The sequence below is a fragment of the Alternaria novae-zelandiae genome (assembly GCF_023758075.1).
Source record: "Alternaria novae-zelandiae strain BMP 2774 chromosome Unknown scaffold_1, whole genome shotgun sequence".
Lineage (NCBI taxonomy): Eukaryota > Fungi > Ascomycota > Dothideomycetes > Pleosporales > Pleosporaceae > Alternaria > Alternaria novae-zelandiae.
The window spans coordinates 2,562,635-2,585,574 of NW_026056961.1; the positions used below are offsets into that span (position 1 = coordinate 2,562,635).

The 22,940-nt window shown below is 54.6% G+C and overlaps 9 protein-coding genes across 9 annotated transcripts; 5 read left to right on the plus strand and 4 right to left on the minus strand.

The window, feature by feature from the left end:
* Positions 1-133: 133 nt before the first annotated feature.
* Positions 134-442, plus strand: J4E88_000842 (uncharacterized protein; the record flags this gene model as incomplete). The annotated part of the gene is made up of 2 exons (XM_049394515.1): positions 134-300; positions 358-442. The coding sequence occupies 2 exons, from the start codon at positions 134-136 to the stop codon at positions 440-442; spliced, it is 252 nt and encodes an 83-aa protein (XP_049260344.1).
* Positions 443-1,181: 739 nt separating this feature from the next.
* Positions 1,182-2,433, plus strand: J4E88_000843 (uncharacterized protein; the record flags this gene model as incomplete). Its single annotated transcript, XM_049394516.1, has 3 exons — positions 1,182-1,352; positions 1,412-1,876; positions 1,927-2,433. The coding sequence occupies 3 exons, from the start codon at positions 1,182-1,184 to the stop codon at positions 2,431-2,433; spliced, it is 1,143 nt and encodes a 380-aa protein (XP_049260345.1).
* Positions 2,434-4,449: 2,016 nt separating this feature from the next.
* Positions 4,450-7,515, plus strand: J4E88_000844 (uncharacterized protein; the record flags this gene model as incomplete). The annotated part of the gene is made up of 10 exons (XM_049394517.1): positions 4,450-4,457; positions 4,723-4,774; positions 4,913-4,990; positions 5,043-5,094; positions 5,515-5,558; positions 5,670-5,730; positions 6,052-6,259; positions 6,625-6,757; positions 7,042-7,155; positions 7,465-7,515. The coding sequence occupies 10 exons, from the start codon at positions 4,450-4,452 to the stop codon at positions 7,513-7,515; spliced, it is 801 nt and encodes a 266-aa protein (XP_049260346.1).
* A 4,750-nt stretch (positions 7,516-12,265) lies between these two features.
* On the minus strand, positions 12,266-12,583 carry J4E88_000845 (uncharacterized protein; the record flags this gene model as incomplete). The annotated part of the gene is made up of 1 exon (XM_049394518.1): positions 12,266-12,583. The coding sequence occupies one exon, from the start codon at positions 12,581-12,583 to the stop codon at positions 12,266-12,268; it is 318 nt and encodes a 105-aa protein (XP_049260347.1).
* A 1,072-nt stretch (positions 12,584-13,655) lies between these two features.
* Positions 13,656-14,180, minus strand: J4E88_000846 (uncharacterized protein; the record flags this gene model as incomplete). The annotated part of the gene is made up of 3 exons (XM_049394519.1): positions 13,656-13,779; positions 13,921-14,119; positions 14,174-14,180. The coding sequence occupies 3 exons, from the start codon at positions 14,178-14,180 to the stop codon at positions 13,656-13,658; spliced, it is 330 nt and encodes a 109-aa protein (XP_049260348.1).
* Positions 14,181-14,886: 706 nt separating this feature from the next.
* On the plus strand, positions 14,887-16,232 carry J4E88_000847 (uncharacterized protein; the record flags this gene model as incomplete). Its single annotated transcript, XM_049394520.1, has 2 exons — positions 14,887-15,209; positions 15,470-16,232. The coding sequence occupies 2 exons, from the start codon at positions 14,887-14,889 to the stop codon at positions 16,230-16,232; spliced, it is 1,086 nt and encodes a 361-aa protein (XP_049260349.1).
* Positions 16,233-16,841: 609 nt separating this feature from the next.
* Positions 16,842-17,908, plus strand: J4E88_000848 (uncharacterized protein; the record flags this gene model as incomplete). Its single annotated transcript, XM_049394521.1, has 2 exons — positions 16,842-16,875; positions 16,986-17,908. 2 exons carry the CDS (start codon positions 16,842-16,844, stop codon positions 17,906-17,908), a joined length of 957 nt encoding a protein of 318 aa, XP_049260350.1.
* Positions 17,909-18,053: 145 nt separating this feature from the next.
* J4E88_000849 (uncharacterized protein) lies at positions 18,054-19,115 on the minus strand (the record flags this gene model as incomplete). Its single annotated transcript, XM_049394522.1, has 2 exons — positions 18,054-18,823; positions 18,881-19,115. The coding sequence occupies 2 exons, from the start codon at positions 19,113-19,115 to the stop codon at positions 18,054-18,056; spliced, it is 1,005 nt and encodes a 334-aa protein (XP_049260351.1).
* A 1,510-nt stretch (positions 19,116-20,625) lies between these two features.
* On the minus strand, positions 20,626-22,749 carry J4E88_000850 (uncharacterized protein; the record flags this gene model as incomplete). The annotated part of the gene is made up of 5 exons (XM_049394523.1): positions 20,626-20,694; positions 20,772-21,843; positions 21,935-22,224; positions 22,272-22,474; positions 22,524-22,749. 5 exons carry the CDS (start codon positions 22,747-22,749, stop codon positions 20,626-20,628), a joined length of 1,860 nt encoding a protein of 619 aa, XP_049260352.1.
* Between the last annotated feature and the right edge of the window lie 191 nt (positions 22,750-22,940).

The window sequence follows — 22,940 nt, forward strand, 5'->3', positions numbered from 1 at the left end:
TGCTCCTCCTCAGAAACACTCCATGTTCTCTAGGCGTCGCTCTTCTTCCCCTTCATACAGGGATTCGCGCCATAGCAGCTCCACCAGCCGCACCACCACGACATACACCTCGTCCCCGAAGCGTACATCTGGCATGTTCAGCCGTGGCTCCGGAGACCCTAGCATTGCGACTGCTAAGCAGAGTTTGATGACTGCTGAGGCTGCGGAGAGGGACGCTGACCGTGCGCTCTTTGTCGCTAAGAACGCTGTGAGGGAGGCGCGGGAGCATGTTCATCGTTTGGAGCGTGAGGCTGCTGAGGAGTAAGTACTACCGTGGGCAATGGACATGATGTTGAGTGATGCCTAATGAGTATACAGGGCGAGACTTGCGAAGATCAAGCAGGGCGAGGCCAAGGCTCTCGGCAAGAAGGGCAAGCTGCTCGGAAGACACGACCATGTCTAGATCGACCCAATGCGCCACTTTTTGAAACACCCGCCGATACGGCGGGTTGGGCTGGTTCTCATTTCCTTTTATCACGATGTTGAATGATGTGAAGCGCGGAGTTGTTGGATTTCTTATGTCGCCATGAGCGCTTGTATAATACCCCTGATGTCTCTATGCATATCCAATTCTGTTTGTCTACCGTCTATCTCACCTTATGCGTCAATTGAGTGATCACGTCAGCCTGGCAAACGTCATTCCATTGTCTGGGCTCACATGCTCTACCACGCCTGATAGAAGATGGCAAACGGACCGGCGGTCTCGTGGATGCGAGCAGGTCGTACAAACACTGTCTCTCTACTATTAATACCGTAGGGAGGCCTTCCTACACGGACCAAAGCAGGAAACTCATGAACTGCTCCATCAACAGTAAGTCTTCACATATCCTCGTCGCCGTTGTGCAGCAGCACACTAATCTGATAGCAGAGACTGAGCGCGACCGCTCGACGCGAAAGCCCATACGTTGAAGCTCCTGCCGGCGGAGTTCGTGTGAAAGCCAAAGCAAAACACCAGATGACGGAAGAACTAGGCGGCGTTGTGGTCGCCAAACTGAAAGAGTTTCTCGACAAACGCACAAACTCCCTCATCGCCCACACACCACCGATATTCCCACCCCACCAACACAACTTCACTTCAATTATCTATACCCCTCCCTCGTACACGTATAATCCCTTTTTTACACTCTCTCCATTCATTCAAAATGGCTCGCACCAAGCGCGAAGCCCGCCGAGCGCCCAACTCCATCGGCGAAGCCCACCGCGACATCGCGGCCTACTACGCGGGGCTTGTCCAGGACAAGAACACGCCCGCCCGTCGCCATGCACTCGCGTACTCCTCGCTGCCTGAGGAGACGCCCATTCCCGTCGGTTTTGTAAGTTACCATTACCCCAATTCAAGGATAAGCAAGCGCTGACTTCAACCCCTCTTCAGACTAGCCAGATCATTGAGGAAGCGCAGAAGCCACAGTGGAAGCGCGACCTAGGAAAGGCCAACCGTATCATCGCGGCGTACCTTGACAAGAAGAAGCCCACACGGGATGACCAGGATGACCTGGACTGGGCGAAGGCCATCTGCGCCAAGAGAGAGCAAGAACAGCTCGCCCAGGCGCAGGCAACTGAGGCAAAGAAGCAGCAGTGGGTCTTAGACGGACAACGTCGTCACCAGGGCATCTTGTCCGCTGGCGGCGACCCTGTCTGGACTAGACGTCATCTGCAAAGGGCATTCTTGGGCTACGGCGACAAGTCGGATTCCGACTCTGACAGCAGCTTGAGTGACCTTGAGCGTGACCCCGCCACCATCAACCCGGATCGTATTCCGGAAGAGGGTCCTGTCGCGGGCAAACAGCCTGCTGCCGGTGCTACGTCGACTCCCCCTCCTGAGGTGGTCGAAGAAGAGGTAAGCCCGTCCATCCGATCACACATACCATCAGTACTAACATGAGCCAGGCCAAGGCCAAGATCACCGACGCCATCTCGTCCCTCACGTTCGAGAAGGGATCAGACTGCCCCCTGTGGATCGGCCACCTCGAAAAGCCGCTCCCACACCCCTCTCTGACCCCCCTTCAGAACGAACACGTTCTGAAGCGTCTCTACGACGACGAGATTGCTCGCCTGAGCGCTCTCCGTGATACCCGTGGCCCTCCCGCCGGACACCCTCCGGGTGGAGAATGGATGTATACATCCTTGTATGGTGAGACGAAGCAGGTGAAGGAGGAGTCGGCTGGAGCACACCGGGCTGCTGCGAGAGGCTGGTGGACGTACAGTGTAGATGGCGAGGATTTGGAGGAGGTTTGGGAGAAGTGGCCGGTTGGCCTTGATGGAAAGCCGGTGGGCTGGAGGAAGGTGAACTGGAAGGATGGGACGGTGGGGTCTTCTCTGGTGAGGAACTGGTTGGAGAGGGAGTTGTGGGCGTTGCCCGAGGAGGATGCGATGGAAGGAGTTGAGTTTGAGTAGGCGGGTGGCTGGCTCGCATGTCTTCCTGACCATGTACGGATGATGCGAGGATATGTAGTTGTGTTAAGATACCATAATGAATGCATCTGAAAGACGATGACCTCACCCAGTAGATGATACCACATTGGTTCATGTCAAGTCTCTTGCACCGACCATGGGGGAGCCTGTCGTAGACAAAGGATTTCAGTAACAGCGACCATGACATCCCCAAGGTCATGTCGCCTCTATTAGACATATCGGCCTTGCCTGCCACTTCCAGTATCCCCATGTATAACCCTGGCGGTAATGGCGTCTATATCTTGATCTCCAGACTCGGATTGTAGACTCCTTGCTGCCCTCGTCAACAGCCTTGTAAGGAATGCATTCGCCGACTCGGTACTCGATCTTTGTAAAATTATGTGTAGCCCTGCAGTACCCTTAACGCATACATTGCAACTCTCTGATCTTATTTGTGACTGTGTGAATCCATGTAGACATTGTGGCCGATCCACATATAATATACGTTGAAGCCTCTACGGTGCGTCTTCGTGAACCACAGCTTGAGAAAGCCGTATGACATCTCAGCTCTACGTTGTAGTACCCTGGCCATCCTGGTATTCTCCTCTTCGTAAACCCAAAGCCGTTCGCCGTCCTCATGTCTGTCTGTACAGGACCCTGGACCCTCAGCCGCTGACATATATCCCACAAGATGAGGTGACATTGACATGCTGCAAGGCCTCGACCATGCATCCCAGAATGTCTCTGATATGGTGCTCTACTGTCGATCGCGGGTTCGGACTGTATGGTGGGATGAATTTGCGGTGAATCGTCGAGGGTCGTTCGCGTTCTCGAGGCAGTAGCTCTACAGTAGCATAAGTAATCTGGCCCAGGGAAGACGGAGGGTATAGATATTGGTGTAGGCAAGCCCGGGGGCGTTCGATGTTCGGTAGCTGCTCATGGGCGTGACGCTGCAGGCCGGCGCTGTGGTCTTGGTGTTGCACCGTCCGCCACCTCCGCGGCCAACTCGATGTTCTCAAAGCCGCAAGGCAGTGATTTGCCCCCAAGTTTCGAGGGTTCCTCCGTGTCCGAGCTGCGGTTCCACAACCACTTTGTCAATTCTGTCCAAAAAAGTGTCAGGAGGAAGGTACAGTTCAGGGCTTCGCTCTCGTGCTTTGTCGACCCTTATAGACATCTGCTGCCGTGTTGCATGAGCCTGCCAGCTCCCCCATGTGAAGCCCTCAGCGAAAAGTTTGGTGTTCCTCTGCTCCCTCAGCTGGTTTTTGCGGAGGACTCTCGGGCAACCCACCCCCTCCACGCTGAATCTTCACCACCACCAGACCAAAAAATATCTGGGGAGTGCCAAAAGCAGCGCAGAGCTCACGATATCCTCCTCCAACTTTCCTGGTGTTTCTTTCTCGACGTGGTGGAGTTGCACTCCCAGATTTACACCCTTGGGGTGAGCCTCCGCCACCGCGCACGGTCGCAACTGCTTCTCTGCTTCACCCCTAGTGCTATCTGAAAGCTCAGGGTCCAGGTTATTGAGTCTCCCATCAAGCCTGTCTATACCTTAATACCCCTCCTCCCCAGAGCCCGAAGGGCAGTACGGCAAGCACCGTGAAGCCCGTCGCAAGCTCCTCCAACTTTCCCGGTGTCGATACGACGTCAGGGGCATCTGGAACATCCATTGATGCCAAGTGATGGTGAGCGTGAGGCCGCGAGCCTTAGCTGCGAGCCTGGCGGCCTGGCCAGGGCTGCCATATAAGCTCGTCCACCGACCTCCCCCTCCAACTCTTCAACCACCCACCACCACAGCTATATGCAAACTTTTGAGCTCGACAGCGCCCTTGGGGCTTCCTGTCGGAGCGCAGCAAAGTGCTTCACATGAGCGGCCTGCCCCACGATACGTAAGTCAATCCTTTACTCCGCTCTAAGTCTCTTCGTGCACTCTCTGACAACCTCATCAGAGCCGGCGGGCGAACGCAAGGCTTTTTCGAGCCTGATACGTGCACTCATGCACGCTTGTGCGCCACCTCCTCGATGGCGACGTACCTGGTAAGTCATACTCACACTCCTTGCCTGCTTGAACACTGTACTCTCTTCGCGCTCTGTACTGTGGATCGCGCGGTATACCCATCCTGCCCCAAGTCGCTGCGAGGCGCCTTCAACCCCGCCTTTGGCAACGTCTTGCTCTCTCCCCTCCAGTACTCTTTTGACTCTTCTTTTATAACCTTGTTCCATCTCTTGCATACTAACATACTATTCAGTCTCGGCTTTGGTCATTACTAAAACGCCGCCCGCACTCCTGACCAGCACAAGCCCACCGGAACTGGGTTTGCCATCTTCTCGTCCCAAGAAGAGGTATGTACCGCATTAGCAATATACCCGCTTTTACTAATATTGAATAGGCTGCGGAATCGCTCTGCATGAACGGGCGGCTCATCAACGCCACACGCTTCGCTATGAGGTGGAGTCGGAGTAGTTCGTCTCTCGCCAATTCCAGGCAGTCGCTCTCCAAGTTTTCTACGAAGAGAACTACTTCGACTTCACCTCCAAGACATCATGTCGGGCGCCGCTCAAGGTATGTGCTCTGTTAGCAATCTCCGCACTAGAACTTACTAACCCAGCTCAAGGAGAAGCATGCCCGCATCGTGGACCTCAGCAAGAACGGTGAACGTCTTCGGGGTGCGGTGCATGTGGTCCCGCGCCTGAGCAAGAACGAAGGGCACCCGCAGCCTACCTTCAAGATATCATGGCTAACATGCATGGCCCGAATCTCTCAACCTCCAGGGCGTGAGCGACTTCGACCCCAATGATCCCCTCTACTGGGCCATGGAGCACTGCCAGTCAGAACGACCCAAACCAGCAACTACATGGAAAACGGCCGCTGGTATCATGGCTTCCGGAGAGGCCTCTACATGTACCCGTGCGACGAGCACGAGAACGACCGCATGGACATCTACCACCAATTCTTTGCCGTCGCACGGAGAGGGCAGCTGCACCAGGCGCCGCACGCAAATGTCAAGCTCCCTGAGGCCGTTCGAAAGTGTTGAGTGCGACAATATGGCGCTATTTCGATATATACGCACTCTTGTGCACCGCCAGAGCCGCAAGCTGGCAAGAAGCGAAAAGCCGAGAAGGAGCCCGAGGTTAGTACCGTCTCAAGCGTTTAGATCACTCGCTAACATGATGCAGCCGAACAAGAAAGCCATGCCGAACCTCTTTGTGATGTTCCTGAGAACAGGACTTGCCCTCCTCAGCCTCGAATCAACATGTACAAAGACGAGGAGGGCAAGTTCAACGGCAAAGTCGTGCGAAGAGGTACGTCTGTCCGATCCAATGCCGATCTCAAGCGCTGACTCAACAACAGCTGCATCGCGAGTCGGCCCTCGTGAAGCCCGTCAACACGAGAACACCCCATCAAGAAGTTCGATACCAGAAGAGAACTCGTGTTGGCGGGTCGTCACACCGGAAGCGACCACGGCATGGGTGGCGGACACATGCGTGGAGGCGCCGGCGCTGTACCCTTTAGGGCTGGGCCCCCCTCAACACCACATGGGTCATGGCCACGGCCACGGAATGGGTGGTGGACATATGCGCGGTGGCACCGGCGCTGTGCCCTTTAGGGCTGGAGACTGGAAGTGCGGAGAGAACGGCTGTGGATACCACAAGGCCACCTCGACGTCTTGACCAAGCCGATGGACGCCCGCGCCGACGTTCGCGCTTTCTTGTCAGAGCGAAGCAAGGTTCTGCACACGAGCGGCCTCCCCCACGACACTACCCAATCAGAACTAGAGAGCTGGTTTACTCAATTCGGCGGACGTCCAGTTGCGTTCTGGACCTGCAAGCAGTAAGTCGCCTTCCCCTAATGGGGTTGGCGCACCGACAACACGCCATGCAGCTGCCCTGATGACCTCCGCGAAAGCTTCCTGCATCATGTAGGACGCAGAGAAGTTTGTGGCCTGGAAATTCGGCGGCCAGAGATACGACGGACGCGATCAAGTGCTTCTGCTTGCCGAGGACAAGCCGCGCTTCAAGAAGTCTGGCCGTGGCGATATTCCTGACAGCGATTCAGAGTAACCACCTGTCAAAGCCAAGGATCGACGTATAGCTTTGGACACGAGTAGGATACGGGATGGAGGTTGACACGCAGGCTTAGATGCTTGAACGGGGAATGATACCATCGCCCTGGTCATGCAAAGAGAGAGACGGCAGCTACCACGACTTCGCGAAGAACACCGCCTGTCTCCGCTGCGGTGCGAGCCGCGCAGGTGCAGCTGTTGATGCCGACTTGGAAGATCAGAGTCCCTCCGGCAAGAAGAAGCGCAAGGCGCGGAAGAAGCCACTCGTGAGTACTTTTCGCATACTATCGTCCAGCTACTGACAAGCATAGTCTGATGAAGAGTGCAAAGTTACGAACGCCGAGTATCATCAAGGACGTCCCAAGTCATTCGGTTGGGGGCGACTGGGTATGGGCGAGGTCGGGGCCCTATCCACCATCGGCATTAAACTCGTTGCGCAGAGTTGTTCGTTCGTAAAAGCTTCTAGCCTTGGTCTTCGTGGGAAATCGTAAGACGCTGACATCATTCGGCGCGGTGACGGAGACCGTGGCAACCCTCACATGGGACCAAGTCCGCAACGCCGGTTCCATCCGTGGGTGTCGTAGAGCGCTTGAGCAACTTCTACAACGAGCACATTGGTCCCAAGAACCTCGAGTTCGCCTTTGTAGACTCGTGGGACGAATATGTTCGTTGTAGAGGGATCGCTCGCGCCTATGCCATCCACGGAACATTTTAGCATGGCACCGCAGCGGTACGTCCAAACAACATCCTATCCAAACCGCAGATAAGACATGAGCTAACTTTGCTAGGCTTCGGCCGGTGTAAGCCGCCTTCACACCCATCGGGTCCCCCGATGGGTGGTTGGCGCCTCAGGTCGCCTGCGACCTGATGCAGAATACTGCCGTCGGGCTCGGTACTGAGCGCCGTATGGAGTGTTCTGTGTTGGGTTCGCATGGCACCTCTGCGGCGCCGCTCCCAACGCTGTGTCGAAAAGAAACGAAAAGGCCAGCCTCACAATGCAGCAAACAAACGTCAGCGCAAGTAGTTGTATGTTGTGAGGCTGGCCGGCCGTGGAAGAAAGAAGGATCCGACGAGGACGAGGACCGGGTTTCGCCACCCATTACGCCACTATGGACGACCTCGCGCGCTCCATGGCCAAGGACATCCGCGATATCCAACCGTACGAAGGCCAGATGTTCTTGTCAATGTTCATCGACGCGAACCCCGAGCACGCTATGTGGGAGTTCACCAACGACGACTATGAGGACATCAAGAACCAGGTCGACCTCATCTCTAGGGGGTTGGATCGGTGAACCCTGCAACGTCGTCCATGTCGACACCATCCAGGAAAAGGACAAAGACCTCGGCTTCCTGGCCGACAGGACATCGTCACCGCCCTCGCACAAGAGAAGTGCATCTGCGAGAACGTCATGTGCTCGGCGTGGCAGATCCGCATGTTCGTCAACGCACCTAAGGCGTATTCCAAGCGGAAGGATATTCCAGACGTAAGGATTAGAACCGGGAGATCCTGCCACTGACCCAACTATCGAGCTGGTTCGAACGCGATCGCAACCGCAACGTAGAGCGCATCTACAACGCGATCGCAACCGAAACGCAGAGCGCATCTACAACGCGATGGTCAGCGGCGATCATGCTAGAGACAACCCCAAATCAACCGCGCGGAAGAGATGGATCGAAGAGCCACATTACCAGTCCGACTTGTGGGAAATAGCAAGAGGCCGAACGCGAAAGGTCACAGTGTATGAATGGTAAAGGGTGGGAGATGTCGTCGGATCCCCCGGCGCGGTGTGTTGGAAGTTTGTGGCGGCTTGTGGAAACGGATTTGGCGATGGGATATGAGCGACGTCTTGGTTTCGAGTTGAGGTTCAAATGCGCATTAAGTTCTCCAATCTATCTCCAATAAACCGCATGTCTTCGTTAGCCCGCGGGCCTCATGCATCGCGTCGTGAGCGAATGAGTGTTGCGTCCCTCGCAGCGGTATGTAACCCCCCTCTTCATCATCGGATGTTTGCTGACGTTTGCCTGCTCTGGCCCATACCAGAACATACTCATTGTCGATAGCGATAGTGGCGAAGCATTCTGGAGATGCCAGATCGCCCGTGAAGATGGCAAGGGATGGTCTGCGGCTGCACGTCGACGGTGGCTGGGCGGAAGATGGCGACCCACACTCGCTTCCGCGCGTCGTCCTTCCCGGACTTCCGACCGCACATCTTCGCCCCTTTTCCGCAAACTTCATCGAGAAGCTCGCCAACTCATCTTCCATCGTTCCGTAATACCGGTGTATCATCGTTCATCTCGCTGGCGATAGAAAGAGCTAGGAAAATACTGTCGCAGCATGCAGCGTGGAAAGCCGTACGCCATGGTCTTCAGAATTCCGTCGTGAGGGCGTCGAATGCCGTGGAAGACGTCCTGTGAACAGCATAATGCTGCGCAAACTATTCGTATCTCATCGCGCCGTGCTCATATGTATCGAAGCCATGGATATGCGCAACCCCGATCCTGTGCACATCGCCGCTCCGAGCTCATGAGGACATGGAGCCCCAAGACATCGCTTCCGAAAGCCAGATCTTGACCACCTGACAAGAGTACGACCGGCTTCGCTATGCCTGTCGTCGAACCTGCCTGTCTGGGCTGGCTCGTCTTACGATGAACACGTTCGAGGCTATCCATCGTTCCAGATGTCGCGTCGATTCTGCGGCTCATTGGCCTCTTGCCGAAGGCTCTCAGCACGGACGGCTTGATGCTTGGCCACTGAGGATGGGTAGAGAGGATCGCCTTGTTTCGCCGTGTGAGCTTTACGAGGGACAAATCGCGCTGTCTTGTGCGCGTTCTCGTATCCCAACGTCCTGAGGCTCGTGCCTTCGTTGTGTGCTGCTGGGCGTCTCAAGCTTGAGGCTGTCCGTTGTCGATGGTGTGCCACGCGCCATTCGAGCAAACCGGTCGCGATTCGTTGATCGCAATCCCCGGTTATAGTGTGCATGCGGGAGTAGCAGATATGCCGCTCGAATGTCGCTGTGGCTCATCGCCGGTATCCGTCGCGTATGGAGCCTTCGCCGCCGTTTCGTCGAGCTGCCCTTCATCCAAGGGGTGCCTCTTCTATCTCGCTGTTGTCTGGCCCGTTGCCGCTCTCGCATTCGGTATGCAGCTCATTCAAGCCTTTCTTTTGGCCTGTGATCAAGGCACATCGGCGGTATCGGTCGGAGCGGAGGCGCTCTGCGGCTTCGTGGGATGTCGTGCGCGAGGAGGACGGCGGTTCGAAATGGTCGTAAGGGGTGCCCGAAGTTTGTCCTAGATTACTATATCCTTTGTCAGTCGCTCTTGGATCTCCAGCATGGGCTTCAAACCTGCTGTGTCAAGTCGCTGTCTCGGGACAGCGAAAGTTTGCAAGCTCATTCTCAACGCCGCGGAGGAGCCCGCCACCCCGGAAGTGAGCAAGCCGCACATGGGCGTATCGTATCGCTACTGCTCGTTGTCAGGAAACCGTTTGTCTGTCGAGAATCAGTAAAGGTCGCGCGGTAGCTTGCCGTTCCGTCGGCGGCCTTCGCCCTGGGGTGAGTGAGCTTTCCGTCAGGGGTGAGGGGATCTTAGCCACGCCTTCGAAGAGACGTCGCGCGATTCTGCCTATCATCGACGATGCCCTAATGCCGGAGATGCTCGTACTAAGCCTCTCTCGTTGGCCTGGGGGTCGAGGGGCTCGTGGCGCAAATTCGTGGGTTGTTGCCGTGAAAGAATCTTGGACGAGCCTGCTGTCGCGGGGCATGATGCCTTTCGATAAGGCCATTGCAGTAGAGCTTTTCGCGCTTGACAGGGCTATGGTCAAGGTTTGGCGAGTAGCCGCACTCCTATGATGGCGTTGTGGTCGTGTGTGTGGTGAAGCTGAGGCGGCGGTCGGCGGAGCGAGACGAAGCACGATATCAGCCCCACCACGATGCAGCCCGCCCTTCCTCAAAGTTGAGGAGACGCGTCAAGCATAGGATAGCGGAAGACTCGTCGAGCACGAGGAGGCCAAGTTCCAGCATGCACCCAAGCACAGCTGGGTGTCGCGCCTTGCACTGCCAAAGAAAGCCTTCAATCTAGACCATACTGTCCTTCGGCGGAGCGGCTAGAGGAAGACTTCTACGATCCGGCTACGTCTAAACAGCGCCCATCGTGATAGCATGCCTTCGTCCAGCTCTCGAACACTGCCAAATTGTATGCAACGCGCTCCTGAGTAGCTTGCACTATAGACATCAGGGATCGTCTCATACGATTTTAAGCACGGAGGTCAAGCATGGTGATCAAGCAACAAGTGTACAAGGCATGCGATCAATTGCTCTGATCGCCTGCAACTGCTACATGCTAGATACATGCTGCTCATTGTCTCAAGAGCCTCCTACATGGGCCCATGATATCCCCTTGGCTCATCGTCCTGCCGCTGCTGCGCTACTTCCATGCTTGCTCAAGGCGTCCTCGCCTTTCCTGCGGCCTCCATCTACGTATGTCAGGAATCGCGTATCCCCCTGGCCTCCCTCCTGCTCGCCTATCGCCTTGCCTTGTACCCATCGTGGCTTTCTTGTGCTGGCTTCGGTACGATGTAGGCCGTAGGTCGCCGTCGGAGGTTCATAAGACTGCTGTCAGTGAAAGATATCCCGGACAGGACAAATCAGTATACGTTCTTGGGATGCTATGTCAACAATACCAATGACCTTCGGTGGTCTCTCGTCATACCCCGCCTACCCTCGCCGTCAATAGGAGTCTCAGAACCCTAGCAGGTTCCCGGCGCTAGTGGGTCACCCAAATGGTCAACAGTACTTCACGCAGACAATAGAGGTGCTGCACGCCCCGGAAAAGCTTGCAATTGCCTGAGCTGGTTGCTGCATGGCTATTGAACAACAGTATCCCCTTACTGGGTCTCAACACGGGGTCGTCGTCGAGTACAGGTCACCGTCGCTCTCGTCTTGGCGCGGGAGCTGGGGCCTCAGGGCGCCGACTATATAAACAAGCGACTTTTGGGATCCCTCTTCTGCTCTTTGGCAACCACATCAATCTGCCCAGATCAAGAATTGTTTACAATTCTAAAAAGTCTCTTCCCTCCTCCCTCAACACCAACAACAACAACACCAACAAGACCTTTCGGCAACCCCCCACCATTCTCCACCACCAAAGTCCGGAACACCACCGGCAACAACAAGATGTGGCGGTGCTTTGCACAAGTTGGGCCTGAGGCCGATGGAGAGGAGGTGTCTCCCCCCGCGAACGCCGGGTTCGCCCTCGAGGGACGGCGGATCCCGCCTTGGATCGAGCCACCGGCGCCGCCTCGCCCAGCAGGTGGCTTCCCTCCTCCGCCGCCTCCGCCTCCGCCACCGCCTCCCCCGCCCCCTCCACCCCCTCGGGTCTTTACCCAGTGGGAGTTGCACGGGATCCGGGGCATGGCGCTCCACAACTTCTTCGCCTCCCTCTCGCTGGCCGACCAGTACCGCTGGCGAGCCCTCCAACACAACTGAGGACGACGTGGCGGCGGACGATGACGACGACGACATGACTGGCGCGTTGTGGCCTCCTGGGTGGACTTTTGGGTTGGGTTTGGGGAGTTTGGGCTGGGGTTGTGGTCTCTTGGGTGTCTTGTCGGCACACACTGGCCGCGTATATAGTTGAATGAAGCTTCCCCGCTGCCTGCTCGTTTGCCGGTGGCGTCTTCCCGCTCACATTGTATTCTGCAAACCTATTCTGTGATATGTGTATTTGACATGATATACCTGTACTAAAATCGACTATGTCCACTTTATCCCTTTCACTCAAGCACCCCCCTCCCTCTTAGCATATTCATCCTGCATCCTCTCCTCATACTCCCTCTCCTTGCTCTTAGCGTCTTCCTCCTCCGTCACATCCTGGATCCGCTTCGCATCTGCATGTCTGTGATCTTCCAGCTGTTTTCCCGAAGAATCCGTTTCGAAGCGCTCAACGCGCGGCGCTTCACCTGGAGCTTGATGGGTACGCTCGACACGGGTGCCGCTGGGGTCTGTGAAGGTGTGTTCAGACTTTGAGGTTGTTTGGCCGTTGATGGTAGTGCTGGATGAGGATGTGGAGAAGGATTGGAAGGTTGAACTGGACATTGTGGCGGTGGTTGGTGGGTTGTGTAGTTTGATGAGTTGATGAATTTGTGACGGGGGATAGTTTGGAGTTGTTGGTGTGTGTGTGTTTGAGTTGTGAGGTTGTTGGGTTGTTAAACCTATTCATGGACCGAGGTCGTGTGTTACGCGTTGTGATCTCATGAGTGACGTCATAGGGTCTAGCAACACGAAACGACAACCAACCACTTCACGACTCGACGCGACTGATCTGTCGCGTGCGCCTTTCGCATCAAGGAATTTCGCCCACAGTTCCGTCATCTCGACTAACATGGCGTAGCCAACCGTCTGGGCCGCCAGCTCTACAGGAATCCCAGGAACAACGCCGATAACTACACGAGCGACGCCGGTACGGACCGCAATCTTGAAAGGCAGCAGGGTCGAGAACGCAAAATACGGAGACGAAGGAGTGGCTGAGATCTAATGCGTGAATTCGCGATCGCCACGCAGAAGTCGTAACGCACTTTGCAGGTTGTGTGGAAAGATTTTAGGCTACTCGAGTGATGCGACATTACCAACTCACATCAGATATTCACATGCGAGACAAGCGCCTTTCGTCAATTTCCAGCCTCCAGCCTCTAGCGTTTGCCATGACGATTCGACCACTTCGATCGTGCTCCTCGTTATATCAGAAGATTGTAACATGCACCCCTCAAGAGATCTCGAGGGGTCGCGGTACTCTACGAAACGGTACCAAAGGTTTTGTCGATGCTGGTTCGGGGTCGAATTTCACGAGAACGCCATCTATTCCATGCAACCTCTCTTCTTCTTTGTCAGTCTCTTCAAATCTGGGCGCACCAAATAGGTCGCAGGCTGCTTTGGAATTGAGCAGGTGAACGTTGAAGACAGTTGTGCGATGTGGCTCCCATCCGATAGATGGATAAGTGTCTAGTTTGAGCAGGCGAGAGCGTATGTGTCCGCCGCGGTGATCCGGTACTACTGTGTAATTCTAGGAATGACATTTAGCGTGATCTTCGTCGTGAAGAGACGTTAAGACTTACAGAAAGATTCTCGCAATCAGCAAATAACAAAGTGTCTACGATCAAGTCAGCTTGTGTTACATCACATGATCGCTCTTCATACCGTCGACCTGTTCCTCTTGACTGGTAAGTCTAGCCGAGATAACAGTACCGTCTTCGAATTGAAGCTCGTACTTCCTCGTGAAGTCCCTGACAGTCATGCTGGGTAACGTCACCACAGCTTGGCAAAGTTCTTCACCCTCAACACCCACATCGATTACTGTTAGTACGTTAGTGTTCGTAGATGGCGTTACCTCGAAGCGTATGGTCTGGGCGTCTTGCTGTGTATAATTGGCCGCATACCGTGGACGGCGAAACTGTGTTGTTAACGCATTGATGTTGGATTTGTATCCATTGAGGAAGGCCTGATCGGGCACGATGACATAGTCTTGCTGGCCTTGTACTTGCGAGGTTTGGCCTGTCACCACGTTCACATTGTCGACGTAGATACGGATCACGTACAGTCTGTCTGCGTCAAACTTGATCCACATGGCTTCACTCTCTGCAGTTGCCCCATGGTTAGCTCAGCGGGTAAAGTTGCTGATATATGACTCACGCTGCATATGTAGATAAAGCCCCCTACATTTCGCCTCATCAAACTGCTGCCGATTGCTATCTCTTTGCAGAAAATGCAGAGGAAATATACCGTCGTCAGGAAGCAGATCGGCCAGATTTCGGTTGGGATCGATAGATGTCCGGTGGAATTCAATCTCCAGGTGATCGTCGACTCTAATGATGTTCCCACTACGTCGCTCACAGGAAAGCTGCGCCATGATCGCGGTGGAAGAAGAAGGGAGTAGCAGAGAGGATACCATTGAGTAGACATATGTTCGACATGGTTTGATAGCAAATAGAAAGGAACCGCCGCGAAGAAGACAGCGCTTATAGCAACCACGCTTGATGTGAGCAGAAGATAGCAACTGCTGGACATAGAGGAAGGATTCGTTCTACAGAGGTGGGATGTCAATGGCTCGCTCGAGTAGGCTTCCTGTGGCAGGGCATAGTCGCGTTAGCAACAAACCTCAGTGGTATTAGTACACTCCATGGGACATGGGAACATAATGATGGCATCGGCGTCAACATCAATATCCTCCGGCGCTCCATGTCGGAGGTGGCAGAGAAGTTTGGCGGGGAACCAGCGTTCGTGCCTCATGATCGCCGGCTAATCGCGCGACACCCCTGCAAGGCTCCGCCACGCTACGCCCCTGACAGCGGCGGCAGCGACGAGCGCCAGGCACCTGCCCTCGATCATTCCACCACCAGCCCACCATGCTGCTGTCCGGTATCGCGCTGCTGGCCGGCCTTCTGTCCTCGGCCTATGCCGCAGATATTCCCGAAGTACTCGACTGCGACCTGGATGGAAGAGGAAAAGTGCCTGAAGGGTGCGAGGCGCCCATTGCACCGGTCGCAGCCGTGGTACCCGGATCGTCCTACATCGCGAAGATAGAATGCAAGGACTGCCCTTATGAGGACCCTGAAGATCACGAGGTCATAACTGGTGATAATGTGCTTGTATGTATAAGTGTCCAGCCTAAGTCCAGCATGTGCCTAGAGAGCGGTGCTAACCAGCCTGAGCACTATAGCTTCTCAACGTAACCCTCACGCACGATAATCGCACAGTCCTCCTCAACGATCGCCCGCTATATCCCTTACCGACCATACCCACACCCTCCACCTTCCTCGTTACACGATATCGCCAAAATCTCTCCCATGCGGAACTGTACTGGGGCCTAACCTCCGAAGACCCGTATTGTCGAGAAAGCTGGAGTGACAGAGGACGATGGTGCCACGAAGTACCTTTGACACATGCCCCGCGAATGTATATCGATTATCTATACATCACAAACCCGAGCGATAATCAAGAAGGCGATGACGCGGAGGCGCAATACTGGAGCGTTGCGCTGGACGTGATTGGAAAGTCGCGGTACCCTGACGACCCTCTCTGGAAGTTCAATAGTCCCGAGCAGAAGATGCTGTGGATGCGCGTCAAAGGAACACCTCTGAGAAGAGGAGACAAAGGAGGCCCAGCCAAAGTCGCCGACCCGTTCGGTCAATCTACCACGGACGACCAGATCTACGAGTACCAAATCGTCGACATGCGCCTAGTAGCTCGAGCCTACACCTTTCCTCTCAAGAAGTCTTTGACGATTTGGGGCACAATAGGCCACTTCCTTGGCAGCGATGTCTGGGAACTAGAGGGGAGTCGCTTTCTCTACCGCAAAGAAGAATGGGGATACTACGGCAAGAAAGGAACGCTTCGCGACATGTTTGGCGAATTCGTACACTGGGAATGGTGGGGCTTGTTCTGGGTCATCTTCAGCAGCGTCGTTGGCGGCCTATTCACCATCTTTCTCTTATGGAAGATGTACTGGTGGATCGTTGCGCAGCGCGAGCTCATGAAGTGGGACGGCATGGAAGATGTCTGGGAGAATATGAGAAGGGATAGGGTGGCTGAAGAGGAGGGCGCACTGCTAAATGCCCACGGCGCGTACCGCGATGATCCGGATGAAGGCAGCTCCTCGAGACCACCAGCATATGAGGATGCATTGAAGCCGCTGCCGAGTAAACCGCTGCCTGAGAAACCTTTACCGGCGGTACCGTTGATCGATGCTTGAGCATTTCGATGTTTCGCTGCCATTTATTTGACATTTACTTACGGATATCCATCTATTCACCATTCACGGTCTTTGTCACTTCTCCCGTTCTTCCAAACTTATCTACATTCTCATTCTCAAACCTGGAGGGCCAATCCATCGTCTCGCAGTACTTCACAAAGGCGTTTCGATTCGCCGCACTGTGCATTTTGAAGTCAACCAAGATCAACAGTCAACGTTTACCAAGCAACACAATAATACGTTGGGTCGTGCAGCATCGCGCTCTGGTGGCAGCTCGCATGAGATCGCACCAACGTTGGCAAAGAGCGCTCAGCCCAGTCACAACTTCTCATGCAATCGGTATGCGTCGAGCATCACAAAAAATACTCAAACATCAATGATATCGCGATTGCCGAGATCGTAGCCTCAGAACTTGGGGTTTTGGTGACACGAGTCAGAACCATGCCGTCATCCGCCGAAGACACGCCTTCGCAGCGAAAAATTGCGGGGGCTCAGAGCGGAGCGATAGATAGCGGCCGTTGGAGATACAAAAGCAGGGAGCATGTAATCCGTAGCGCTTACAGTTGAATCCTTCGACATCAAGAGAGCGATATAATATCACGTGCAATCATGGTCAAGATCGCAGTCGCAGGCGGCACCGGAAGTATGCTTCCCCTTCTACATATGCTTACCCCGCCTCTATCGAGACACCAGATGACACTCCTCTATTGCTAGAAGTATGAGCATACCGTACCTTGCTGACGCTGTCCAAAGACGTCGCAACCAACTTGCTCAAAGCCACAATAGCCTCTGGCAAGCACGAAATCACCATCTTCACGCGATCTGCGCCAACTAAATCCCACCCATCCCCCAAAGTCACCAACAAGCAAGTCGACTACACGGACCTCAATGGCCTCACCACGGCTCTCCAGGGCTTCCACACCCTCCTATCCTTCTTCGTCGTCCACCTCGACACCGACAACATCGCCCAGAAGAACCTAATCCATGCCGCCATCGCCGCAGGCGTCTCCCGCTTCGCACCCAGCGAATGGGGCATCGCAAACTACGCCGGCGTCCCCAGCTACGATAACAAAGACTTCATCCGGAAGTACCTCGAAGACCTGGATGCCAAAGGTGAACTAGGATCGATGCAGTACTGTCTCTTCCAACCGTCCATCTTCATGGACTACTTCGCCCATCCATACCCGCTCGAACGCGACCTCTACACCTGGCCTTTCTTCCTCGACTTCGAAAACCGACGTGCCATGGTTCTAGATGATGGAAACCAACCCATCGTCATCACCGCCATCCAAGACGACTGTGAGATACTCGCTCGCGCGCTAGACGACACGCGCCCGTGGCCGAAGATCGGTGGTATCAGAGGTTGCCGCACTTCCATCAACGAACTGCTCGCTCTAGGCAAGAAGATCAGAGGCGGAGACTGGCTCGTCGAGTATGTCAAGAGCGAGGACCTGGAAAAGGGAGAGCTGAAAGCGAGTTGGTTGCCGCTGATCAGTCATCCCACTGTTACGGACGATGTGAGGGAGAGCTTCAGCAAGGCCTTTGTCATCATGTTCTTTGAGGCAATTAAGAGGGGGGCTTGGGATGTTAGTGATGAGTTCAACCAGCGGTTCCCGGAGTACAAGTTCATGAGTGCGGAGGAGTATTTAAGCAGGGCTTGGGAGGGGAAGCCTTAAATGGAGATTATTGGATACATGACGAGGTGCATCAAGGTGAACAGGGACGGTAGCGAATGAAGGCATCTTCATATAAATATCTACAAGAAGAAAATAGCAAAGTATATACAACCACCCTCCACCTCACCTCACGAGCCCTCCCCATCTACAAAAAGTAACTCTTGATCTTGGGCAAGATTCCCGTCCAAGCAACTCCCGTCGTAGGCTCCATGTTGTAGATGTAATCGGCCCACCACGGTCCCGCTGCCCACCAGATCCCTCCCAGCCAGACATCGCTGTTCTCGCCCATGTACTTTAGTCCATCTTGCAACGCAGAGATACACTGCGCATTATTGCCACCCGCAAACTCACCAATAACACCCTGCTTCTTGTTATCCTTGAGCCACTTGGTCGCAGCCTGAAGTCTCTCTTTGAAAATCGTGGCGCTAACACACGTGGCCGAAGTACCAGAGCCGTCAGTGTCGAGGTACTGGTGCATTTGGTACACAAGTTTGTTCTCTGGATCCTTCAGGTTAACCATGCTGGCACCGTTGCCGGAGGAAATCCATGTCCATGCGCCGGTCCAGCTGTTGCCCTCGGGGGTGATGTATTGTTTTGTGGCGCCTGCGGCGCGGACGCCGTCGATGGCGGCTTGGTTTAGGTCGAAGACGAGCTGTTGGTCCATGTCGTGGTATTCGTTGTTTGTGTCGAAGACTACCATGTCGTTGTCTTTGTACTCGGCGGCGACGTTGGTCCACCAGGTTTTGAACGCAGAGGTGTCGGTGATGATGTTGCCTAGGAACCTCCCGTAGTTATGGGGCTGAATCATGGCGTAGGAGCCTTTGGAGGTTATGTGGTTTACTTGCTCGGTGAGGTTGCCAAGGTAGAGGGGGTCGAAGGCGCCGGTGAGGGAGTTGGGGGTTAGGCGCTCCATTACTGGGTAATGTTAGGTCGGGGTTTTGAGGAGTTGTGGGTTACGGAGGTATGACTTACGGAAGTTCAAACGGAACATGTTCATTCCCTCGTCCATGAACTTGTCGATGGTGTTGAGATCGTACCAGGTGTATTCTTTTCCGTAGACACCTGTGAAGTTCTTCTCGCCAAATTCGGCACCAGACTCGTTGATTCCGAACCACTTCATCTTGCGAGAAGTTTGGCGTTTCTCAGCAGGAGCCGCGAAAGCGGTGCTGGCCAGAGCGGCCGCCGCCAAAAGAGTCTTGAATAACATGGTGTAGAGATGCGAAGAATACTTCCACAGTCCTATGTTTCACCTGCTGGGCAAACATTACTCTTATACCGCGAATAATTCGCATGCCAATGATTCAATGCCCCACAAATGGACGGGCTTTGCCTTCCGTTTCTTCCATGGCAATGAGTGGGCCTTCATCTGATGCCAATATGAAAGTGATGGATGTGGCATCATAGTTCTGAAGCTTTGAAGCCGCGGTGCCTGATAGATTGCTTGGCCATATTAAGGGAAGCTTCAATAACCGGGATCGTGGGTCATGCGCGGTGGCTTTGCGGGGACGCAGGGGTTACGATTCGTGGTGAGGTTACAACGGCCTGTCGGCAAAGAAAAACGCTAAGATGAAACCATCGCGCCAACTGTCGAAGTTCTGCAACATGGAGAATAAGTAATCAGGTGCGTATGTGACACAATAAGTTGCGCATGATACTCCGCCAATGAATGTCATCGAAAACCGGCATTGGCCCTTGCATGCCGAGGAAGCTTCGTTGCATAGTCCTCGCATATTAAACCTCCTTGATCCTTACCGCATTCGTCTTAGCTTCCCATCTGCCGGCTGTCTACCCACATGTGAGTTGAATTGACAGACTCCGTGTTGAGAGAGGGAAGGCGTGGGCGTGCTAAGCATCATGGGGCAAACTCTTGATTGAACGTGATGCGAGACAGCAAATCTGCTCACTGCGAGGGTTTTTTGATCGTCGCATCGAACGGTCTGCGGAACGCGGTGCGCATCTCCGCCTTGCACGCTGCAGTCGTAGTCATGAATGGGTGTTTAACACTCGGGCATATAGACGAGGTTGACGCTGATCGTACCTAGAATTTAGTCTTGCAGGAGTAGCTCACAGATGAAACCCGGCGATGGCAGAACTGGGTATCTAATCATTTCTTTGCCCGGTCATACATACGCCGATGCCCATGCGAACATGGCCATTCATAAAGCCAAGTACTTCAATTCGCTATTCGATAGGAAAAGAAACGCATAGGTTGCCTTTACCGTCTAACATTGCGCCGACCAGCGCTAGGGAAGACATTCCTCGAAGGCGCAGTATAATTGTTCCCAGCAACGCTACTGAAAACATTACGGCTACTCCTGACGCCCGCACGCTGCAGGTTCTCCCATTGAGGCTGGACCCGGGCAGGTGGACGGCTTGGAACAATGGAAGGCATGATAGAGGGCACCTGACCGATGCGGGAACGACTTGGGCGATATGCAGGCGGTACATCAACCGCTGCTTGGGAATAATTGGGCGCGTCTCTATTGTAAAGTTCTCGGTTTTGGGAAGAGCCATAGGCACTGTCGCTGGTATATGGTGAGCGTCCCTCTTCCGGGCGTATGATGAAGCCACGTGAATTAAGATGACGTCTTTGATGCTGATGTGAGTGTGGCGTTGGTGCTAGCTCTACCAATCTGCGGCGGTGGTCCACCTCGATAGGCTCGTTCCTAGAATCGACGGGTGAATCGAAGAATGAGAGGCCATTTAGACTGCGAGCCTCAACCCAGCCGGCCCGAGGTTGGTTCGTCCTTGACCTTCGTGACCGATAATCGCCGGAATGATCGGAACTATCCTGAAGTTCAGCGCGGCCGGGCGATGGATAGACTCGGGCCTGGTTATGACCGGTTCGGAAATAGGGACTTACTACACTCTCGATCTGATGGCCGGGATTTTGTTGGCGTCTCGGTACTGGCGTAGTGGGGCCAAGATCCGGCATGCCGTGAGCTCTGTTTGTGTATTCGTTAGTCTGGTGGTCGCTAGAAGGATATTGACGCGCATCGACAGAGGCCGGAGATCTGTGTGGCGACTGGTGCATGAACGGATGTCCAAGATCCAAAGGCCTCCGGTAATCAACTGGTTCGGCGTTGTGCTCATGCCGATAAGCAGGTAGTACTTGCCTATTCCTGCTATCGTTACGATGAATCGTGCTCGTCTGCTCGCGAGGGTCTTTCAGACCTAGCTCCATCCCATTGTCGCGCGACAAGCCATCCATAAGACGAATGTACGAGGGCTCAGTAGGCAAATGAACCGGGCGATGGCCACTGCTTTGCTTGTCCATCTTGACTGGAGACGACGCTCGGAATGTGAAGCCTGACCGGTTGTCTTTGAGGCCTATACTAGCAAGTAGCTGCGATCCTCGAACGTCAGAGGCTTGATGGGGCTGTTCTACGGGCAGCGCTCCCGACATGTACGGTGTCTCGTCGCGGAAGTCGTCGCGTCCTGGCTGACGACCGACTTCAACATCTTGCCAGTGCCCGTTATCATACATTTGCACGTCTGCATCGTCCTCAAAGGACCCATCTGCTGCGGACCTGGAGCGGTCACTGGAGAACTTCTTTCGCAGGCTCGGAAACATCTTGCGCATGGATTGCATCCTGGACATCGGCTTTGGCGGAGGTGGCATGGCATCTCGGCTCGAGGGATGGCCGGCTTGGGTGTTGGTGGGAAGGGGTGACTCGAGGCGTTGCCGCTTCATGGGTCGCGGGGCAAAAGATCCGGAAGATGCTGTTCCTAATCGCCCCGTTGTATGAGCTGATCTACCGGCGGTATGGCTTGAGGCAGTTGTTCGTAATTTACCGTCCGATCGTCCGCTGCGCTCAGGCGATGCTTCGTCGCTATCGAATGCGTGGGGGTCAATGCCTTTGAAGTTAGGTACAGGTTCTAGTGCCATCGCAAAGCCGAGTTGGGCAAGTCGCTTCTGCATCCTCTCGTTTTGACTGGAGCGGTTAGCAAATGCCTCGTAGCATGGTGTATTCAGCCTACTCGACTAGCATGGGGACAAGCTTCAAGTAATGGCGAATTGCTGACTTGTTCGCCAGGAATGTTGCGAGGTCCTTTGGGTTGACATCGCGAAAATGCGCAACCTCTTCATCAAGACCTTGGAGTCGCTGAACCTCGGCTTTCATGGCTTGAAACTGATCCTTCTGCAGTCGTAGGCGATCGTTCTCTTGTTGGAGTGTAACGACTTTCGCGTGTTCCTTGGAAGCAAGATCCTGCACACTACCCAGTTTCTTCTCCATATCGGTCAAGGCTTCTTGAAGGGGCTTGCGGGTCGCATGGGTATTCTGGCAGTATCGAATAAGCGCAATATACTGGAACTGATTATTGTTAGCTGGTGTCATGACCTGTGGGTGATATGACGTACGCGCAGTGCCTCCATCTCTTTTCCGCTACCATCGAGGCGGATGGGAGGCGCGGTGAACCATGCGAGCGGAATGTTAGGATCGTATTCATCTTTCTTGAAGCCGCGTATCGAAAAGAGATCGCGCGGCTCACTGTCGCCTTTCTCCTTCATACAGACGGGGCAGGGTGATTTGGGTCGCTTTCCGGCTGTATGGAAAGGCGGTCCTGTCGTGGCTGTCAGCAGCTGCCTGATGTTCGGTCGCGCTTCACTTACCGCCGCCCTCCAAATGACTGCTGCAGAAGACATGACAGCAACTGGCGAGGAACAGGCGCGTCACAAGGCGCTCTTTCGGGTTGATACCATCTGACAGGCCACGGACTGTCTCGTTGTGGCCTTCGTAGACATCGGCGAAGGAGGCGCAACACACCGAGCAGGCGTAGATGAAGTTGAGGGGATCAGCACCCAGCTCTGTTGGTCCCTTCTCCGACACGGCGCTCATGACTGCGGTTGCGACGATGTGGAAAGAAGGACAGGAGTGACGCGCGGGTGGGAGGTGGGTGCAGTTGGGATATGGAAGTGACGACGAGGCAGTCGCTGTCAACAGCGCCAAGACATCAACACACGTCGTGCTTTCCTTTCTCGACGCGGTGACGGACGGTAAGGAACAACAAAGGATGCGAGGTGAAGAAT